At 46.8% G+C, this 20,826-nt stretch overlaps 1 protein-coding gene across 2 annotated transcripts in view; it reads left to right on the top strand.

Annotated features, from left to right (window-relative positions):
* The window catches only part of P2RX2 (purinergic receptor P2X 2), a 126,322-nt gene that overhangs the window by 90,876 nt on the left and 14,620 nt on the right, over positions 1-20,826 (top strand). For both annotated transcript variants that reach the window (XM_069214651.1, XM_069214650.1), the window contains exons 9-11: positions 4,224-4,314; positions 7,508-7,573; positions 13,969-14,046. In XM_069214651.1, coding sequence (XP_069070752.1) covers positions 4,224-4,314; positions 7,508-7,573; positions 13,969-14,046 — 235 coding nt within the window. The remainder of the gene's footprint in view (positions 1-4,223; positions 4,315-7,507; positions 7,574-13,968; positions 14,047-20,826) is intronic.

Here is a 20,826-nt window from a genome sequence, read left to right as displayed (position 1 = left end):
TCATCCTTGAAGAGTAAGCCTTGACTGTTCAACCTTACCACTTTCTGAAAGTCAAAGCCTAGCACACATTGGCAGAGCCAGTAGGCCTGGCATCCATTCTGAGTCCTGACTAAAACAAGCCTTCAGCAGTGACAGAAACAACTCAAAGAAATACTGTTTTCTTTGTACCACGCATTTATACAATAAAGAATTTTATGTGTGATGTTTCAGTGTAGTATGAAGATGTAAAAAAGTCCCTTGTGCAGGGAATTGTGAGTGCTCACGGGGAGGTGGACTGAATACACCCAACAGCCAATGGTATGTGGTGAGAGAGTATTACTCCTTTGGTTGGAGCCAAAGCCAGATCCCAATATATTTTAAATAATCTGTAACAATAGATCCTGCAAACAGCAGCACCATCAAGCCAGAGATAAAAAGTAATTTCTTGGTTTCAGTGAGCTCTTTGTAGTATCTGGTTCCAGGAGGCAACAGATAATACTTGTTACAAAGATTGCTCTGATGCCCCTAGTTTTCTAAACCCCTAAAGGACTGGCTTATTCTCAAGATGTGCCTATCTCATGAGAAAAGCCTCTTCAGTCCAGGAACTGATCTCCTGTGTTGTGTCTCTGTTGACATGTACCTCTCCTGTGCAGTTTCTGATGCCCAGGGACTAGGTTGCACAAAGTAACAGCAGGCCACAAGATACCTCACTCCTGTGCAATGTCTCGGCTCATCGAGCATCTCATATTTCTCTGTGGTGACTCCTATGATCCTGTGCTGTGTCTCTGCTCTTCAGGCATTTCTTACTTCTCTGTGTTCACTGCTACCGTCCTGTGTTGTGCCTCTTCTCTTCGGGCATCTCTTACTTCTCTGTAGTTCCTGCTATGGTTCTGTTCTGTGTCTCTGCTCTTCAGGTATCTCTTACTTCTCCATGCCACTCCTATGGTCCTGAGCCATATCTCTAAACCCCAGAGATTTACTTTTACCTGCGGACAAAGTACCTGGTGTATTTTTGCTATCGGAACATACCTTATGTATGAGTATTCTCGCCTATGCCATGTTTATCTCCTGTGCCAAGTCTGTGGTCTCCAGTGCATCTATCTCTTCTGTGCAGTCTCTGAAGCCCAAACCACATTCTTTCTAATTACCTTGTGCAGCACGTCTGCATTCTAAAATATGTCTTTTTAGGACCTGGATGCCCCCAGTTGGACCCAGCCCCAACACCAGCCCAACGAAAACTGACAAATAAAGACTGACTTTGACAGTGGAAGAGTTTATATACAAAATTGATCATAGAACTCCAAACAACACTGGGCAGGTTCAAATGTAATAAGTCAAGTTCAAACTTTCAACTTCATAACTAAACAGAACTAATCAGAACAAAGGATACACACATAAATCTGATGAATTGGGCAAAGCAAATTTCTGTTAGGCAATAAATCGTACTGAGCAATTAGTGTATCGTTACCACCCACAACACCAGGAACCTCCCACCTTCCTGAACTCCATTGGACCACACAGGTGAAACCGTACCTCACCTCTATCTGTGAGGGGGCATTTCCCAACACCTCACCATCCCTTGGCCTCAGGGTTCTGCCACCCCAAACACCAAGCTGCCATGGGGGTGCAGTGGGATGGCCAGGAGCCCCGTGCCCATCCCAGTGATCTGGGCACCCTAGCCCCCAAGCTGGTGTATACATCCGCCAGTTGGTTCAGGACTGCGGGACCCTACCCGTGATGTTATCCAGGGGACCCTGCCTTGGGGACCCTTCTTTTGCTTAGGGGTGAATTTATTATCTCAGCTGTCGCCACAAGGGCGACCAGGTGCCAAGAGGTCCTTTGACCTCCCACGACTATGACCTCCGCCAGCCGCTGCCGCCTAATCCATGAGAAAGGGCCGAGGGCCGATCTGGAGGGCACCTAAATACCCTTTTGTGGATGCAGCACTGGCAGGCTGAAGTGTCGTGCCTCTTGCGCAACTCCCGGCTTCCTTCTGCCCCATGGTCTTGTGAGGCGAAAGGAACAACGCCAGAATGGTGCACAGACCCTGGGTCCTAATTGCTGCGTCACCCCAACTGGAGTGGCATTTTGTCATAATCCGCAGATTCCCGCTCTTCGGGAAAGCTATCTTCCATGCAGCCTATGTTGTTTATGCCATGCCTCATTCATGTGCGGCTGCTGTTGCACATGGCATGCTCCTTTCACGTGCAGTCTCTGCTACCCGTGCAATTGCCTCACTCATGTGCAGTCACTGCTTTTATGCCATGCCTCATTCATGAACAGTCTATTTAATGTGTTTTCTGCTGTCCACGACACGCCTCTTTCATCTAAAGCTGTGCTAACCACAACACGCCTCTTTCACCTGAATCTATGCTGTCCAAAACAGGCCTCTCTCACCTGAACATATGCTTTCCAGGACATGCCTCTTTCAAGTGCAGTCTCTGGTCACCATCCCATGTGTGTTTCATGTGCATTCTCTGCTGTCCATACCATGCCTCTTTCATGTGGAGTCTCTCATGTCCATGCCATACATCTTTTTTGTGCGTTAAGGACATGATATGCCTCTTTCACAATCAGTCTGTGTTGTCCATGCCATGCCTCTTTTACGTGCAGCCTCTGCTTTGCCTCTTTCACATGCAGTCTCTATTTTCCTTGGCATGCCTCTTCCAATCTCTGCTGTCCATGCCATGCCTCTTCCAATCTCTGCTGTCCATGCCATGCCTCTGACAATCTCTGTTGTCCACTGCACACCTCTTCCAATCTCTGTTTTTCACGGCATGCCTCTTGCAGCCTCTGTTGTCCATGGCATGCCTCTTACTGTCTTTGTTGTCCATGGCATGCTTCTTGCAGTCTCTGTTGTCCATGGCATGCCTATTGCAGTCCCTGATTTTCTTGGCTCGCTACTTGGGCTTGGGGTCTCTGTTGTCCATGCCATGCCACTTGCAGTCTGTTTTCTTTGGCATGCCTCTTGCAGCCTCTGTTTTGCTTGGCTTACTTATCGCAGTCCCAGTTGTCCATGGCATACCTGTTGTAGTCCCTGAAGTCCATGGCATGCCTCATGCAGTCACTTTTTTCATTGGCACACCTCTCTCAGTCTTTGTTGTCCTTGACATACATCTTGCAGTTTTTGTTTTCCTTGCCACGCCTCTTGCAGTCTCTGCTTACCTTGGCATGGCTTGTGCAGTCTCCAGTGCGTAATTTGAGCCAGTGGTTTCCGGTGCGGGGTACCAGTATTTATTCTTCTGCCGCAAGCATTTCCTGCGAGCAAAGGCACATACAGGAAAGACGATGGAAGAGAAAAACAAAAAAGTGTTAGGAAGGAAGAAAACAGAAAGCTGCATGAGTGAACTGAACTGGCAGAGAATGGCTCTAAATGAATTAAAGAGGCCCGAGATGGCTTCAGGATTACGCTGCCTCAGTATTCCGTGCTCGCACATTTAATTGCAGCAGCTGCGAGTTTCAGAAGAGGGCTTTGGGCACCGGCACGTTTTTATTTACAAATTAAGCACTGGCAGTCTCTGTTTCCCTTGGCATACCTCTTGCAGTCTCTATGTTCCTTGGTATGCCTTTTGCAGTCTCTGTTGTCCGTGGCATACACTTTGAAGTCTGTGCAGCGCATGACTTACCTCTCGTAGTCTCTGTTTCCCTTAGCACACCTCTTGAAGTATCCGTTTCCCTTGGCATACCTCTTGCAGTCTCGGTTTTCCTTGGCATACCTCTAGGAGACTCTGTTGTCCATGGCATACCACTTGCAGTCTCTGTTTTCCTTAACATGCCTCTTGCAGCCTCTGTTGTACATGGAATGCCTCTTGCAGTCTCTGTTTCCCTGGGCATGCCTCTTGCAGTCCCTTTTGTCAACGGCATACATCTTGCAGTCTGTATTTCCCTTGGCATACATCTTGCAGTCTGTATTTCCCTTGGCATACATCTTGCCGTTTCAGAGTCTGCAAGAGGTATGTATGCCAAGGAACACTTGTTCATGGCATGCCTCTTGCACTCTCCGTTCCCCTTGGCGTGCCTCATGCAGTCTTTGCTGTCCACGGCATGCATCTTGCAGTCTCTGTTTCCCTTGACATGTAGTCTCTGTTTTCTTTTGCAGTCTCTGTTTCGCTCGGCATTTCTCCCCATGTATGAATCTCCTATCTCCATGCAGCGACCTGCCTAATGCCCCTCTCATCAGATCCTCCTGGCTATCCTACCCCTTTTTCCCTTGTCACAGCTGTCACGTGTGGTTTGTCTTACAGGTTCGCCAAGTACTATGGGCGCAACAAGTCGGAGTCTCGAACGCTGATCAAGGTTTACGGCATCCGGATTGACGTCATCGTACACGGACAGGTTCTTCCCACCCCTTCCTATGCCTAGCGCGAGCCCCTCCCCCAGCTAGCAGCTGCCAATCATTGTCCAACCCCCTGGGGTACATGGGTTACGTTTGCACTCTTAACCTCTTTAGCACTAAAGCTGACACACAGCAAGCACGGCTAACTGAGCACACTTCTAGGATCTGTTCAGTGAACATATCAGTATAGTCTTAATCTTAATGACCTGATCTGCACGATGTACAGTGCACTGTTATCACACCTCTGCAGACTCACGCAAACACTTCGCGTCCACACACCCCTCACATGCACACGCTAAGACCATTGCTCATAAGCGCCCTTGTCCTGATACTCATATTAACACATATTCCATCACTACAGTGCAGGGGCGGCCCCTCCAATAGAGCTGAGGACCGTTGCCCCCCCATCAGCAGTGGCAGCTGCAAAACCTTTAACCTCGTTTACTATCCTTTTCTTTTAAAAGGGTGGGGCCACATGGGTGAAGAGCAGTGAGGGGGAGTGCTCAGCACTCCCCCCTCAGAGCGCATGTATGTTTGGCCGGCTGTCTCAGGCCAGCCAAACATACATGTACAGTAGGCTCTCTCAAGCCTGGCAACACAGTCTTGAGAGAGCCTGCACAGGCTGCCAGTCTGCCTGGGAGCACCCTGGCTGGGTGCTCTCAGCCAATCCTGACACTGCTTTGAGCAGCGTAGCTTCGGGATTGGCCGCAGGGCAGGCTGGCAGCCTGTGCCTGCCTGTCTAGTCTGGTGCGATGACAAACAGAGGAGCAGCGCGCAGCTGAGAAGGTGTTATTATTTTTATTATTTAAAATATAATTTTCATATACAACCCCCCTTCCTGCGTGCGCGCGTCAGCCCGCCCCTTCTTATTATCAGGAGCCGCGACTGCTACAGTGAACATACCAATACTATCATGCAAAGCACACAGCACCTGCATCAGCAGGCAAGAGACCAGGAAGTGGAGTAAAAAGACTAGACAAAAACCTTACTCCAATTATACCCCAAAAATGTAAAGGAGCCCCGCAAACCAAACCACCCACCACCCCTTCATCGCTGCCGCAAGCAGGTCAAGACCTTGCTCTTTAAGCAAAATTTCATTCTAGTGTAGCATGTAAATTCCTGGTTTATCACAAGAGTGTGGTCCATTTAATCCATCTCTATGTCCCCTACCTTCGTGTGGTGTTGCACCCTTTTCGCCCCCACTAATCGCCTCGGCGCTACACCTTCCCTTATGTTCACCCAGTCTCCTCGACATTATTTCCCACTCTTCTGTACCCCACACATTCCTTGCTAGTTAGGTTCACGCTTTACAAATCCACATATATTCACACACCACCATTGCCACGTGCACACTGACACCATCACACTGAAGCGCATACTGGTCATTGCTGTCTTGCACATACTGACACCATTACTGCTTGCACACATTGGCACTGTTGCCTACGCTAACATTGTTACTGATGCATACACTGATATCAGCACTGCAAACACGAATCCTTTTATAGACTTATGCACACTAGAACAGCCCTTTGCCTATACATGCTAACCCCATATGTGGCCTGTGCCCGCTGACACCATCACTATCAAAGAAACACTGACATCACCAGCAGCCCACACTAGAACAATCCATGGCCTGTGCATAATGACATCATCTCTTCTATGCACACATTAGTACCATTTATCAGGTACACAAAATGACACGGACCACTAGTGACAATGCTCACATTCATATGCTGACAACATTCGTGCCATGCACTATCTTGTACCATTGCTCACATGTACGGATGCTAGCAAGGCCATGCCGACTCTGACACTATACCTGATGTGTGCACAGTGAGATCACCACTGCCATGCACACACTGACACTATCATTGACGTACAAACAGTGACATTACCACTGCCATGCACACTAAAACTATCATTGACGTGAAAACACTGAGATCACCACTGCCATGCACACTCTGACACTATCATTGATGTGCAAGCAATGACATCACCACCGCCATGCACATTTGACACTATACCCAATCTATGTAAAAACTGACATCACCTCTGCCATGCACAGACTCTCACTTCGTGTGTATACAATGACATCAGTGCACACATGGACATCACTGCTGCCATCCAATAATTTGCAATGTGGTTATTTAGTGTTAGATATTTCATGAAGTCTGCAAAATAACATTTTGTATGCACCCGTGGTGCTCGCCTATTTTTGCTACAAGGGTTCTGCATCAAGAATACTGTTTCACTTGCTAGATAAATCACTTACAAGGTAAATACTGAGCATAAGTTGAACTGGCTTTAAGTGATGGGCCCCAGGGGTCACCGGTTCATTTACAGATCATTAATCGGTTACAATTTAACAATAGACCTTTGTTTATTTCAGTTATAGTTTAATACCAGTGGCTTCTTTGTTGTAGAATTTCCCATATTTGTATTAGAACCATACCACTCATACAAACTCTGACACCAGCGCGGACAAATCTACTCTGCCACTTCCACTGGAATGCACACATGGGCATCACTACTGCTATGCCACTCAGACATAATCACGAACATATGCATACTAGTGCCATCATTGACATGCATGCACTAGCATCACTGTTTCCATACGCTGTCACTGACGTGCACACTAGAACCATCCTTCACGTACTCCCACTGATATTATCAATGACGTGCACATCAACACCAGCATTCCTGCATATGCTTGTATGATCACTGCTATATACACGGAGACTATTCCTATTACACTAGAACCATTTCTTACATAGGCACACTGACACCACCACTGCCATCCGCACAATGACGGCATCACTGCCATGCACTCACTGATACCGTCAGTCGCATGTTCACACCGACACTGTCATTCCTCCAGGCAAACACTATGGCTTCTCTGTGCACACACAGAACTCTCATCTCTTACCGCCATGTCCAAACCTGCTGTATACAGTCCACCAGGGCCTTTCTTGATTTCAGATTGTCTCAGATCGTTTCACGTGCTGTCTCTGGGGGTCACTCTGTCTGTAATGTGCATCTGTTACCATGGTCTTACTTCTGCCTTTCTCTTGTATCTGCGCCCATTCGCTTTTCCTCCACCGTCCCTCTTTAATCATCTGCTCTTCCCTTGCCTGTCACTCTCCGCTGCCACACTCACTCCTTGATTTACTTCTCTCCTTCTCTTCTCTACAGGCTGGGAAGTTCAGCCCGATCCCCACAATCATAAACCTGGCCACAGCTCTCACTTCCGTTGGGATTGTAAGTATCGTGCAAGCTTGCGCAGTCAGCGGTGCCTGACTGTCTTAGCAATGTCTTTCCTGTACGTGTCCACAGTCCTCAGGTCTTCTGCACGTTCGTTTCTCTAAGACAAGGTCAAGTCATGTCTTTTCTCTATGTGCCCTCCAGGTCTCCTGCATGTTTGTTTCTCTAGTTTAAGGCAAGGTCAAGTCATGTCTTTCCTGTATGTGTCCTCTGTAGTGTCGCACCTGTGAAGTAACGGGAACGCGGGCACTACCATGGAGGAGCAATAGAGAGGGGCGTTGCACAGGCAACCCCTGTTCTGAAGAATACTTTGGTGTGACCCAATGGTCACATGGGTTTGTTAATAAAAGGTGAGGTCAGTGAAGGAATCGGATGTAGGAGATTGACCTGCACCTCCGGCTCGAGCGCCCAACATACAGCGCACTCAGGTGTCCGAGTAATAATTTCACCCGCAGAGCGGCCCCCATTACAAGACACAACACTGGCGACGAAGGTGGGCAACACCGACCTGTTTGTAGTGAAGCGGCAGTTCGGTGCTGTTGCAGCGCGCGGTGCTCGTGCCTACGCCACACCCACCTCCACGTGGTGAGGCAGGCGCTCGTTGCCGCGACAGCCCGCGGTGCTTGTGCTTTGGCCCCCAAGTGCAGAGAATGCACCGAGGATCCTGCGGGGCAACAGAGACTGCCGCGCGAGAAAGCCGGTAAGCAACCCCCTCCCCCACCCCGAGTGTAAAATAAGGCCTGCGCGGTTGCTGCCTGAGAATCACTGACAGGCCACGCCCCCCTAAAGGCTCCAAACAGCATACTGGCCACACACTCCTAAAGGCTCCAAACAGCATACTGCCCTGCCTCTTGGACAGCTGGAGGCTGACAAGCCACGCCCCAGGCATCATCTTAAAGGGACAGTACACAGTTTCTTCTTAAAGGGACAGGGCACTGAAGAATAAGGAATGCCAACTGCCAGAGACACTAGTTACCAACCTCTCAGAGGCCACAAGATGAACTCAGTACCCCTCACTGAACCATTTATAGTAGAAGGGGCCCGTCCACACAGGCCTCGCGATGGAATGAGTGGGTGGTGGAGCTCCTGTTGTTCTATTTTGAAGCCACAAAGACTGAAGATGAACAAAAAAGGGCGATGGTGGTGCACCTAGGTGGAAAAGACATCTATTGCATATCAAAAACAATAATTGAGGCGGAACCAAAGATGCACTTAACACTCATTGCAGCGCTCCGTACACACTTGGTCAATGTTGATTATGAAAGATTCATATTCCGACAAGCTCGCCAACATACTGATGAGTCCATTGACATGCTCTACATGAGGTTAAAGGAACTTGCTGCTACGTGCGCATTCCACAATGAGAATGACGAGATCAGAGGCCAAATTATTCAGGGATGTGCATCATCTAAATTGAGAGAATGTATCCTCGAGGAATCAGGCTGTTCCTTACCGAGCATTCTAACAATGGAAAGAACTATCAAAGGCGAGAGCGTCCCATATGGAAGCGGCCCTCCAGACCCAATCAAGACGGAACAGGTGGCGGCAATGATGCTGACTTCCTCCAAGCCAAGGTTGCAGAAGCCCCCACAGTCAAAGAGAACATGTGAGAGATGCAGAGGAGTGAACCATCCCCTTGCGAGTTGTCCTGCCAAAAGGAAGAAAATGTGTAGGTTGCGGAAAACTCAACCACTTTGTCAAGGTGTGCCGGTCAACAAAAGGCACAGCCGCCCAAACCACATAAACACTGCTATTGAAGTACTATCCCATGGCAGTGAAAAGGATGATGATGAGGAAGAGACACAAGTAGTTCATTCCCTCTTCACCATTAGCACGGCTACACATCAACATGAAAGATTGCCCAAATGCAAAATATAAGTGGCCGGATGTCCAGTACTAGTCATAGTGGACATTCGAGCGTCCATTAACATTATGGCACAGGCGACCTACCAAACATTGAACCCACCTCCGCCTATGAAGCCGACACATGTCAGAGTGTTTGCAGATGGTCAAGTGAAACCACTGACAATAAAGGGAAGATTCCATCCTACTGTGGCTCACGGGTCTCAAGAGACAGAGGCGTACATCTATGTAGCTGAAGAAGGACAGCAAACTCTCCTATGGTGTCACACTGTGGAAGCCTTAGGTATTGTAACTTTCACCTTCGGGATTATATGGAATCACTCACTGACATTCTAGAGTCGTATGCCCATGTCTTCGAAGGCGTAGGGTGTTTAAAAATCAAAGAAATCACACTACACATCGACAGATCAGTTCAACCAGTGGCTCTAAGACACCGAAGGATAGCGTTTCACCTCAGACCCCTAGTGGAGAGAGAGTTAAGCAAACTAGAATCTGCAGGGATCATCGAGAAAGTAAATGGCCCTACACCATGGGTATCTCCGATCGTGATAGCGAAAAAAAAAAAACAACCCGGAGAAGTTAGGATTTGTGTCGATATGAGACTACCAAATGCGGCTATAAAGCGAGAACAACACATCACACCCACCATCAACGATCTTACAGGGGAACTGAGTGAGGCAAGGTGGTTTTCAAAACTGGACCTAAGGTCGGGGTATCACCAGTTGGTCCTGGCAGGGGAGTTCAGGGATATTACGACCTTCTCCACCCAATGTTGGACTTCACCGCTACAAGAGATTGAATTTCAGAATCTCAAGTGCAGCAGAGGTTTTCCAAAATACCATACGAGAAACTTGAAGGGTGTCAGCAACGTCAGTGATGACGTTCTTGAATGGTTTTGGCAAAAATTAGAATATCATACCCAACTCAAGAAAGTTCTCCAGTGCATTCATGAGTCAGGTCTCACCCTTCACAAAGAAAAGTGTGAGCTCTTAAAAGAAACAATACAATTCTTTGGATATACTTTTTCATCAAATGGCATTGCTCCTGATCCTGGAAAAGTGGCGGACATAAAGAACGCTCTTCCCCCAGCGACGGTGACCGGAGTCCGAAGCTTTTTGGGTATGGTGCATTACTGCGGTCGTTTCATAAAAGACCTCACGTCACTAACCCAACCTCTGAGAGACCTCACAAAAGCTACAGCGACCAGGTCCTGGGGCCCGGAACAAGAGAATGCCTTTCAGGCAACTAAGGAAGCACTGTCAGTGGATACTATGCTGCAATACTTTGATCCCCAGCCATAAACTTCCATTGCCGTGGATGCTAGTCCGATGGGGCTTGGGGCTGTACCCCTCCAGAAGGTTCAAGTTGATGACTGGGCCCCTGTTGCGTATGCGAGCCGCTCGCTGACAGATACTGAGAAAAGATATTCCCTGATTGAGCAAGAAGCGATTGCCATCCACTGGGGGTGCAAACACTTCCACCTGTATGTGTATGGGCACCCATTCGTTGTCACCACAGACCACAATCCACTGGTACAGCTCTTCCAAGGCACTGCTTCCAAACCACCTCCACGCATTGAAAAGTGGATGCTCCAGTTGCAAGAGTACAACTGCAAAGTGGAATATCGCCCAGGGGCAAACAACCCAGCGGATTATCTTTCAAGGCACTCCAGACCTGCCACCCCTGTTGAAGAAAGTGAAGCCCTTGCAATGGAGGAGTATGTGAAGTACGTAGCAGAGAGATCCTGACCTCTACCCATCTTGATGGACACCAAAAGACAGGCCACGGAAGCGGATGATAACCTTTAGAGAGCGACGCACGCTGTGAAAAATAACAACTGGCGTGCTGGACAGAAACAGTGGCAGTCTCTTACCCCTGACGCACGAATGGTCATGGAAGGGTTGCACAGAGTACAGCAAGAGCGATGTCATACCGCATCATGAATCGTGAAAGCCCGTCCCTGTCAATGAAGGGAGGGAATACTCCAAAAGGAAACGATCGAATGACTTGGCGAGCTGTCACAGGAGATCACGTCCATCGGATGTTCGAGTTGGAGACTCTGTACTAGTCCGAGACAGGTTCCCAGTGAGAAAATTCCGTCTGCCGTTCGAGGACAAACCATGGACAGTCACTAAGCACCAGGGTTCACTTGTGGTGGCAGAAAGAGAGACCGAACAAGTTGCTCGGAATATATCCTGGTTCAAGAGATTTCAACCTCCTAGAGAATCACCTGGTGCCGACCTAGAACAAAACCTCCCGGCGACAGAATCGGAGGAATCTGGGGAGGAATATGAGCCCGAGAATACTCTGATTAGCCAGAACCCAAAAAACACTGACCACTTACCAGATAGACTCGACAGTGAACCAGTCACAAACCCCAGTGAGATGGTGTCATCTAAGTTTTTTTACAACTGAAGGCTGAAAGGCTGAGGGAAGCTGCTGGGATTCGAACCTATGGCCCCGGGTCCAACACATTCTTGATTGTGGCTTTCTTCACAATTCTGCAAAGATCTGCCTGTTTATCCTACTTTTGTGAGAAAACATTAAATCATATTGATCAGACCTAACTATTTCCTTCCTCTGCCCATGGGACATATCTACCAACAATTTGGCAAAGTCACTTTCTGTAATAAAAACCTCTGATGGAAAACCCACCAAGGGCCCCCACTGCTGGCAGAATGTCTCTAAATAACCGTGGGCAATTATCTTGTGTTCCTAGATTGCTGTATGGATTGGCCTCCAAACATGCATAAAGGTCCGCCACCATTTCTCTGCTGAGATACCTCAAACAAACATGGTAGCTGATCTGGCACCCTAGATTGGATACTGGATACTCTACCATATTTTGCAAAGTTAATTCAGAACTTTGCCAGAGTCGAGAAGTCTCCACTGGTGGCATATCCACCATGCAAGGGGCAATAACTCCTGTGGGCATACCATAGTAGGCACGAATGGAGAATTTGCTAGTTTAAAAAAAGATTCTGTTACTACACTCTAAATCAGATCCTACACTATTACATTAGTGCAACAATTGAGTCATAAAAGGCATTTTTTATAGACAATAGCATATTTAAAATACAGAGATTGATCCAGCACTGCTAGAGCACCCGAGGTCAAGTCCCAGCTTCACCACTGTATCTCAGAATGTGATCCTGGGCTTAGCTCACTAGTCCCATGTATCTCACGTCCCTTCTCTGCACAAACTGGGCATCTCTAGAAATACGAGTGATGCTACATAATTGGATACAATAAAAATGGACATGCATCAGTGTTCAACACAGTTGGAACGCAGTGTGGGGTAGGCCTCAGCGAGTGGGGCTGTGGGGAGTTGGCGTTGCTTTGCCCAGTCAGTGCTCATACACAAGGCTGGCTTTAGCGCTTGTGGCACCCAGTGCAACAATCTTTTTTGGCGCCCACACCAAATTACCACCTCCTTGGATTCCCTCACTACCACCCCAAAAAAGTGCTCCTCATTTTTCCATTGCCTCTCTCTCACATACATTTCATCTGTTTTATAGTGCCTGCAAGGACAGGCTTTACGGTTTCACTCAGCTATACCCATAAAATACAGATCTGTTCTTTGCAACAGGCATATTAACCCTCTGTGCTACTTTATGGTGACTCAAAATTGCCACTAGATAAAACTCTAATCTCTCTCTTTAGCAGGAACATTAATCACAAGAGTTAGCTTGAAATTTGCTGCCTGAATGCTGGACACACAAGGAACTCTGCAGTGGGTGTTTATAAAAATCATAAGTTATTGCTAGACACAGCGCCCCCATTCAGGTCAGCGCCAGTGCAGCCACAACAGTTGCACCGCTCTAAAGCCAACCCTGCTCACACAGTAGCATCCACTGCTGTCAAAAAATGTAGTCCTTCCTCCACTTTATTCCATTCACAATGGCAGAACACAAACCATTTGTTTAAAAAAAAAACACACAAATCCTACAACACTACAAGTAAAAGAAAAACTGTAGTGCTAAATAACAGCCACTGAAGCGTCCACACTATCAGTTATTTGGTCCTCCCTTTGAAAGGGTGAACAGCCTCTGAGAATCTGTAAATCCAGGAAGTAGAGGTTGTTTTGACTGCAATAAGCTTTTCAACAATTTAATATTATAAAAATTTGATTTCGAGTTAAAACCAATAATAAATAGTTTGAAATTGTGTTTTGTTGAAATAGAGCATTACATTAAGCACTTTGGGTCTGATTTATACTTTTTTAGCGCAGCATTTGTGTAAAAAAATGACGCAAATGTGGCGCTAAAAAAGTATAAATCAGGCCCTTTGTGTGCTGAAACCTGCTGTCAGTTTCCAAAACCAGGCGTTTGGTTACCCTCTTCCTCCTTGGGCCCCCTCTACCTCCAACATGCTTGTGTTCCGGTGGAGGCCACCATGGTGGCAGTAGGTGGCCAGAATGTGACACATTTCTTTTAGGAGTAAAGTAGTGTCATGTGGTGCAGCTTCACTGATTGTATGAAGAGGTGCATCATGTTTGTTCAAGACACTGTCTGTGCTCCCCCTTCCAGGGCTCGTTTCTTTGTGACTGGATCCTGCTGACCTTCATGAACAAAAACGAGATGTACAGCGGGCGGAAATTTGACCAGGTCAGTGCCTTTGTCCTTTCTTGTGGTCTGCTACCCATGGTGAATGTGGAAGGATGTGACTGGAGGAATCTCATTGAAACAGTGACCGTGGAAGCAGAGTCCCACTAGCCGGAACCAAGTGGTAGAAGTGGAGTGATGCAGCAAAGAGTCAGGACTTGCCATCAACAGGGGGAGAGTGAAGAAACATAAGTATGAAGTCTCTCATTATTAAGGAGATAGTGTTGGAGGATGATGGTGTGTGTGTCTGTGTGTGTGTGTGTGGGTGTGTGCCTGGTAAGACTTATCAGAGCGAGACTACAAAAGGAGGAGGAGATCGGCTCTTGGCACATACCAGAAACAATGACAGAAGCACCAAATACTAAATGGTATGAGCAATTCCTGTAAGAGTGTGTCTGAACCCTTGTGCGTCCATATTGTTTGATGAAACATTTCTATTCAAAAGAACAATTTAAGCAGGAACCTTTGTTCCTTGATCTTCATATCTTCTTCATTCCACGCTCCTACATTGAACATGCATCTCTCTTATGAGTTGTTACCATTCACCCCTGGTTCTCAGTCATATTTTTTCTTGCACAACTCTCTTCCCTATGTATCATCTCTAGTAATTTCCACCTTGCCCACTTACTCTTGTTCCCATTAAGTTGTAATGTGCTGCTTCAATGGGTGGTCTGATCCTACTATCCTCATATACATACTCGCCTGCTCTCATCGCTCCTCCAGGTGTTCTCTGAAACCTTTAAACTCATTGAAATAATTACTGCCTATATGGTCACCGATTGATTGCATAGCATACCATCTAGTATTAGTTTAAGACACTATTCTGATACGTGTGCACAATGCATGTTAACGGTAACCTGAGACCTCCGTCTCCTCGGTTGTTCCAATGTAAGGCACATATAAGTGTTTCTGTTATAGAAAATTGTACAATAAATAAAGTGGAGGTATGTGCTGTAAATGTGCTAGAGGTGAGAAAGTGTCCTCAGTGTCTACCACCGGCGGCAGCTCCTCCGTTATGGCAGAGGAGCATCGACTCCCCCCCCCGCCACCAGCAACCGCTGCAAATCCTTTAACAAACAAAAGGATAATAAACAAAGTTTATTATCCTTTTGTTGTCAAAGGGGTGGGGTTTGGGGTTGACAGGAATGAGGGAAGTGCACTGTGCACTTCCCTCAGTGCGCATGTGTGTTCTCGGGCCGGCCAAACACACATGCGCACTGTGCTTTCTCCAGCCCGGCATTGTGTTGCCCGGCTGGAGAGAGCAGGCACAAGCTCCCAGTCTGCCTGGGAGCGCCCTAGTTGGGTGCTCCCAGCCAATCCTAACGCTGTTCCGAGCAGCGTCAGGATTGGCTGCAGGGCACGCGAGGAGCCTGTGCTGCCTGCTGAGAAGACGGAGGATCGCTGGTGCCGCGTGCAGGTACTTTTTTATACATTTATTTTTTAATATTATTAATATTCCTTCCTCCATCATGCGCCGCCCCTTGTAGCCCCCACGAGCTGTGACTGTCTACCACTAATGATAAGGTTTTTTATAAGAGTCTTCCCATCACCCACGTACCCTCCATAGGAAACATTAAAAAACCAATATCCATCTAGTTACAGAAGCAAATCAGCAAGAGCTATTGTCAATGGAGTTATCAATTCAGCTACAACCACCCTGCAGTTCTATACAGTACGCCAAGCCAGAAGGGTCCTCCAACTCCCAAGACAAACCCACATCACCCTAACTTCAGGGAACTCCACTGACTCCCTATTAAGAAAAGACACCAGTTCAAGCTCCTGACCTTCTCAATCAAGGCTCTACACAACTGCAGACCTGTCTATATGAACCACCGCCTGACCTTTCACCAGCTGCCTCCCTCTCGCTGGACCACTCCCCCTGCCTCCAACTAAGCAGCAGCAGGGGGCTCTCTTTCTGCTACCTGGCAGCGAAGGCATGGAACAAACTTCCACTACATCTCTGGACCTATCCATCTTTTCTGGAGTGCCATTGAGCTTTGAAGACCTGGTTCTTAGGCTGACCATCTGGACCCTGCTGGTGCCTGGATACCCTTGCGAGTGACAAGCTGCACTCTATAAGTCGACTGACTGATTGACTGAGCCTGGAAACCACTACTCTTCAAGTAGTGCACAACACATTCCTAATCAGTGAGGGAAATGGTCCCAATCTGATGATGCTGCTTGACCACTCTACAGCCTACAATTCAATCAATCATCAAACACTAATCCACACCCCGGAAACACATCTGCTCTTTTCTGACAAAGTCCTGCACTGATTTACGTACCAAGACACTAATCACCACCAAGGTATGCAAAAACACAAGATTACTGGAACTCCTACTCTCTGAAGAGTACCTCAGGTCTCTATACTCCTCCCCTTTATCTTTATCTTCCACATGGAAATTCTTGAATCCATACTCCCCAACAACAACACGGATGTCCAGTAGGATGCCAGTAATAATCAACTCTACCTCAAAATCGTCTCAACAAACGACATTCTGTGACTCAAAAACTACCTTGAAAACTAATCGAGGATGTCAGGCACCTAAATAAGCTCAACACAATGAAGATTGAACACCTCTTTTCACCTCTAGCTTCAAACAACCACAGATTCAGGCCTGCTAAATCACTTGGATTCACCCTAGGCATAGATGTCCCATTCAGAATACATTGGCAAGAAAACCAAGACATCGTACCAGTGCAGACATAGATGACACATTCAGAAGACATTGGCAAGAAAACCAAGACATCAGGGTACGACCTCTCCCTCCTGAATAAAGTGTAATACTTTCTTTTGAAAACCAACAGTGCAAGACATGGTCGTCTTACACCTGGATGGATGCAACGCTCTGCACAACAGTTTCCCCAACACCACTTTGGCACTCTTCAAGGACATTATACGTTCAGCAGCATTGCTTATCAAGGATTTGAAGTTCGTTCTCAATCACACCATTGTTGATGGAGCTAAACTGGCTTCTCCTTCCAGACCTGTGTTATTTCAAAGACATATTGCATCACCTGCAAGGTACCCGATATGGTACCTTAGCATGCTTTGCCAAGAATCTAACCAATTTAGACACACACCAGAAAACAAGATATCACCACTTAATGACAAGTTAATTGGATTCACCTTGGACACCAACTTCACCCTCAAAGAACTCTTGGATAAAAAACAAAGATGGCCTGGTGCCAGCTCTCTCTTCTGAAGAAAGTGAAAATATTGCTTCCAAAAAGCAACATCAGAATTGCTTTTCAAGCCTTCCTTGTGTTGTATCTGGATGTGGTAACACACTGCTGCACACTGACACTCCTTAAGGGCATCATACCTGCCATAGTACGTCTCATTCACTACCATAATGCTGATCTTTGACCATAAACAATGCTCCATTGCCTTTTAGCTAAGTTTGCACTTAAGGAATACCACACACATACATACCTACAAACACACCAGACTGGAGATGGAAAACTGCAAGGAGACCAAATACAGAGGTAGGCCTTTTTCCATTTACACACCCAGCATATGTACATCTCAAGTGACATCAAAAGTGGTCTAACACTCCTGCAATTCATAAAGAATCTGAAGAGAGATTAGGACCATTAGCACCCTCCACCCAACTCCCCGTAGAACTTACTTGGTGCCTGAGTCAGCATAAATGGTGCTGCTTCAGGCTCTTGGGCTCTCATGCGTGGATTAGTACTTTGTTGCTTCCCAGGTTTTGTCACACTGCACAAATGCCTCTGCATAGATACATCAATACAGATAAGCCTTCCAGCACTAGCAAGAGCCCAGTAGAACAGCACCAGAAAAACCTTTAAGCTCTAACGTGAGACTGCCAGAAAGGCAGCAGAGAAGCCCTTTAAACCTGTATAGAGCGAGTGGTAGAAATGTGTCAAGGCGGTCTGGTACCGAATATCAATTTAAAAATATTGTCTGACATAAATATTGTGTCCTAAAAATCTCTGCAAAATACCACTTGAAGGTAATAATAAAACGTATACACCTAATTGAACAACATTTTTGTAAACAATATTTAGGGCAAGTGTTTATGTCAGACAATTTTTATTTAAACGAAATTCTGTCATAAAACTGTCAAGGCGTACATGTACCGGAGACGCATTCCAGGACTAAGGAGAGCCTGGTAGTTTAGAGCAAAGGTCCAGCACCAAGGAGAAATGAAAAGGATGCCAAAGTGGTCTTTTTCACCAAAGAGAGACTCATAGAAGGGTTGCAGGCAAACTAAGGAGTGGCTGGCACAAATGGGTCAAATTAGCCTTCCAGTACTGGCAGATGGTTAGGCGATTAGCACTAATAAGTATTTCATATATAGCACTGGGCATCTGGTTTGAAATATGAACTAATGTGATGCGACTGATGCACTAATCAAGGGTTTCTGTCAGTGAAGCAGGCTGAGGCTCTTTAGGCAGAAAGCTAGTTGTTCTTCAAAGTCTACATGGGCTCAGGGGAGCGCAAGGTTGGCAGACGGGCCACCTATTATTTTTGGTAGGTGCTCCTCATCTGCTTCTGAATGACCACCACGTAACTAACTGAATGATGCAGATTTAAACTGCAAACTCTTTCACCTTGCACAGAGGATGCTGTTACTATGCAGTCAGGATGTATCATGGACTCTGCTTGAGGAGAGAGATGTTGATTCTACACGGAGAAGTAAATCACATGGTTCTTCCACTGGCAGAGATGTAGTTTGTACAAAGAGGGTTTTTCCAAGGATCTCTGTGGAGGTGCTGTGACTGGTTCGGCCTTTTATATGGGGTCTGGTGGAAAGAAAGCATCCCATTCTCCTCTTTTTGGAGAGAGGTGTATGCTGAACACCATGTAGTGGAGAGGTTAAACGCATTTCATGCATGCTGTTATAGGGAATGTGTAGCCTCTCAGAGTCGAGCAGAGGCACTAACCAGCTGTTAAAAATGACTATTATGGAGACAAGCAAGAAGAAAGAAATGGGACATGTCTCTGCCTGGGATGTTCAAATTATGGAAGTGTAATTGAAGACCAATTCTGAAATATCTAAAAGTAGCTAGGGCATCAAACGCTACATCTAATATAAAATATGCAATTCAAATAGTGGAACATCCATGTGGAAGACATATCTGAGACAAATGTCAAGATGCATGAAATCAAAGTTTGAAGTAAGGATATGCTGTCAGCAATACCAGGGCACTTTGGAGGCTTTTCATAATATTGTATAAGAGACGAGTACACGGGGAATATTCTTCAAATCTTTTATTGAGAAAAGATAACGGCGACTTTCATGGTAAAAAGGGGCACAGAGAATAACTGCTTCCGAAGAACCATGACATCACCACATATTGCTCAAATGAGGTTTCAGATTTCTGAAGTGCTCAATATCCCGGAAGGAATTCGAATATATGCATCATACTTTACAGGGAGAATGTCGGTGGATGAATTTTACTGGAGTCTATCCAACGGCATGGATTAAATGAAAGATTAGATCCTTGTACTATAACCTGGTAATACAATAAAAGGTAATAAATGTTTGGGAGTCTGTTGTTAAAGAAAAGACTTAAGAGCAGCCAGAGGTAAAGAAAACATGGAAGACCAAGATACTATTTGTGACAATATTTGGGAGGGAAAGATCCGGAACAACGCGTCTGGAACCACGCCTGCATTGTTCACGCAAGAGGAATGATGCTTGCCTGAACAACGCAGGCCTTTTTCTTTGCCTAAACCACGCATTTACTGAACAACTCACATGCGTGATTAAAGCAGAAAAAAAGGAAGATCCATCGGGAGAGGACGAGGTCAGGTAAGTGGGGCTGGGGCAGGGTTGGGGGCAGTTTTTAAGGGCGGGGTGAAGGGGTTGGGGTGGTGAGGTTATTTTTTTTTTTAAGGGGCGGTGTTGGGGGGTCGATAATATAGTTTTTAGGGTGGGGGGTCAGGGTTATTTTGTTTTTAGGGGTGGAAGTGGGGGGTTGGGATAATTTTGTATTCTGTGGGGTCGGGATTTGGGCTTTTTAGGGGCAGGGCAGGGGGGGTAAGGGTCATTTTTTATTAGGGGGGTTGGGTAATTATGTATTTAGGGTGGGTGGGATTTTAGGGGTGGGATAATTTTGTATTTAGGGTGGGGGTGGGTTTTAAGGAGTGGGGGGGTCGGGGTAATTTTTTATTTAGTGAGGGTGGGGGGTCGGGTTTTTAGGGGCGGGGGTTGGGGTAATTTTGTATTCAGGGCAGGTGGGGGTCGGGTTTTTAGGGGCAGGGGTGTTGGGGTAGTTTTGTATTCAGGGCAGGTGGGGGGGTCGGGTTTTTAGGGGCGGGCGGGTGATTAGGGGTGGGGGGTCAGGGTAATTTGTATTTAGGGCGGGGCGGGTTTTTAGGGGTGGGGGTCAGGGCAATTTTGTATTTAGGGCGGGTGGAGGGGTTCGGGTTTTTAGGGGCGGAGGTTGGGGTCATTTTGTATTTAGGGCAGGTGGGGGTGGGTTATTAGGGCTGGGGGGTCGGGGTAATTTTGTATTTAGGGCGGATTTTTGGGGATAGAGGGTCAGGGTAATTTTGTATTTAGGGTGGGTGGGGGGCGGGATTTTAGGGGAGGGGCTGGGGTTTGGGGTAATTTTGTATTCAGGGCAGGTGGGGGATCGGGTTTTTACGGTTGAGGGTGGGGGTTGGGGTAATTTTGTACTCAGGTGGGGGGTAATTTTGTTTTTAGGGTTTGGGTAGTTTTTTTAGGGGTGTGGGGGTCGGTTTTACGATTCAGGGTGGGTGGGGCGTATCAGGGTAGTTTTTAAAGGTGGGGTTCGGGGTACTTC

The sequence above is a fragment of the Pleurodeles waltl genome, chromosome 11 (genome assembly GCF_031143425.1).
Source record: "Pleurodeles waltl isolate 20211129_DDA chromosome 11, aPleWal1.hap1.20221129, whole genome shotgun sequence".
In the NCBI taxonomy this organism is placed as follows: domain Eukaryota; kingdom Metazoa; phylum Chordata; class Amphibia; order Caudata; family Salamandridae; genus Pleurodeles; species Pleurodeles waltl.
The sequence above is the reverse complement of the archived record's forward strand: the minus strand, read 5'-3'. Positions and strand labels throughout refer to the sequence as shown.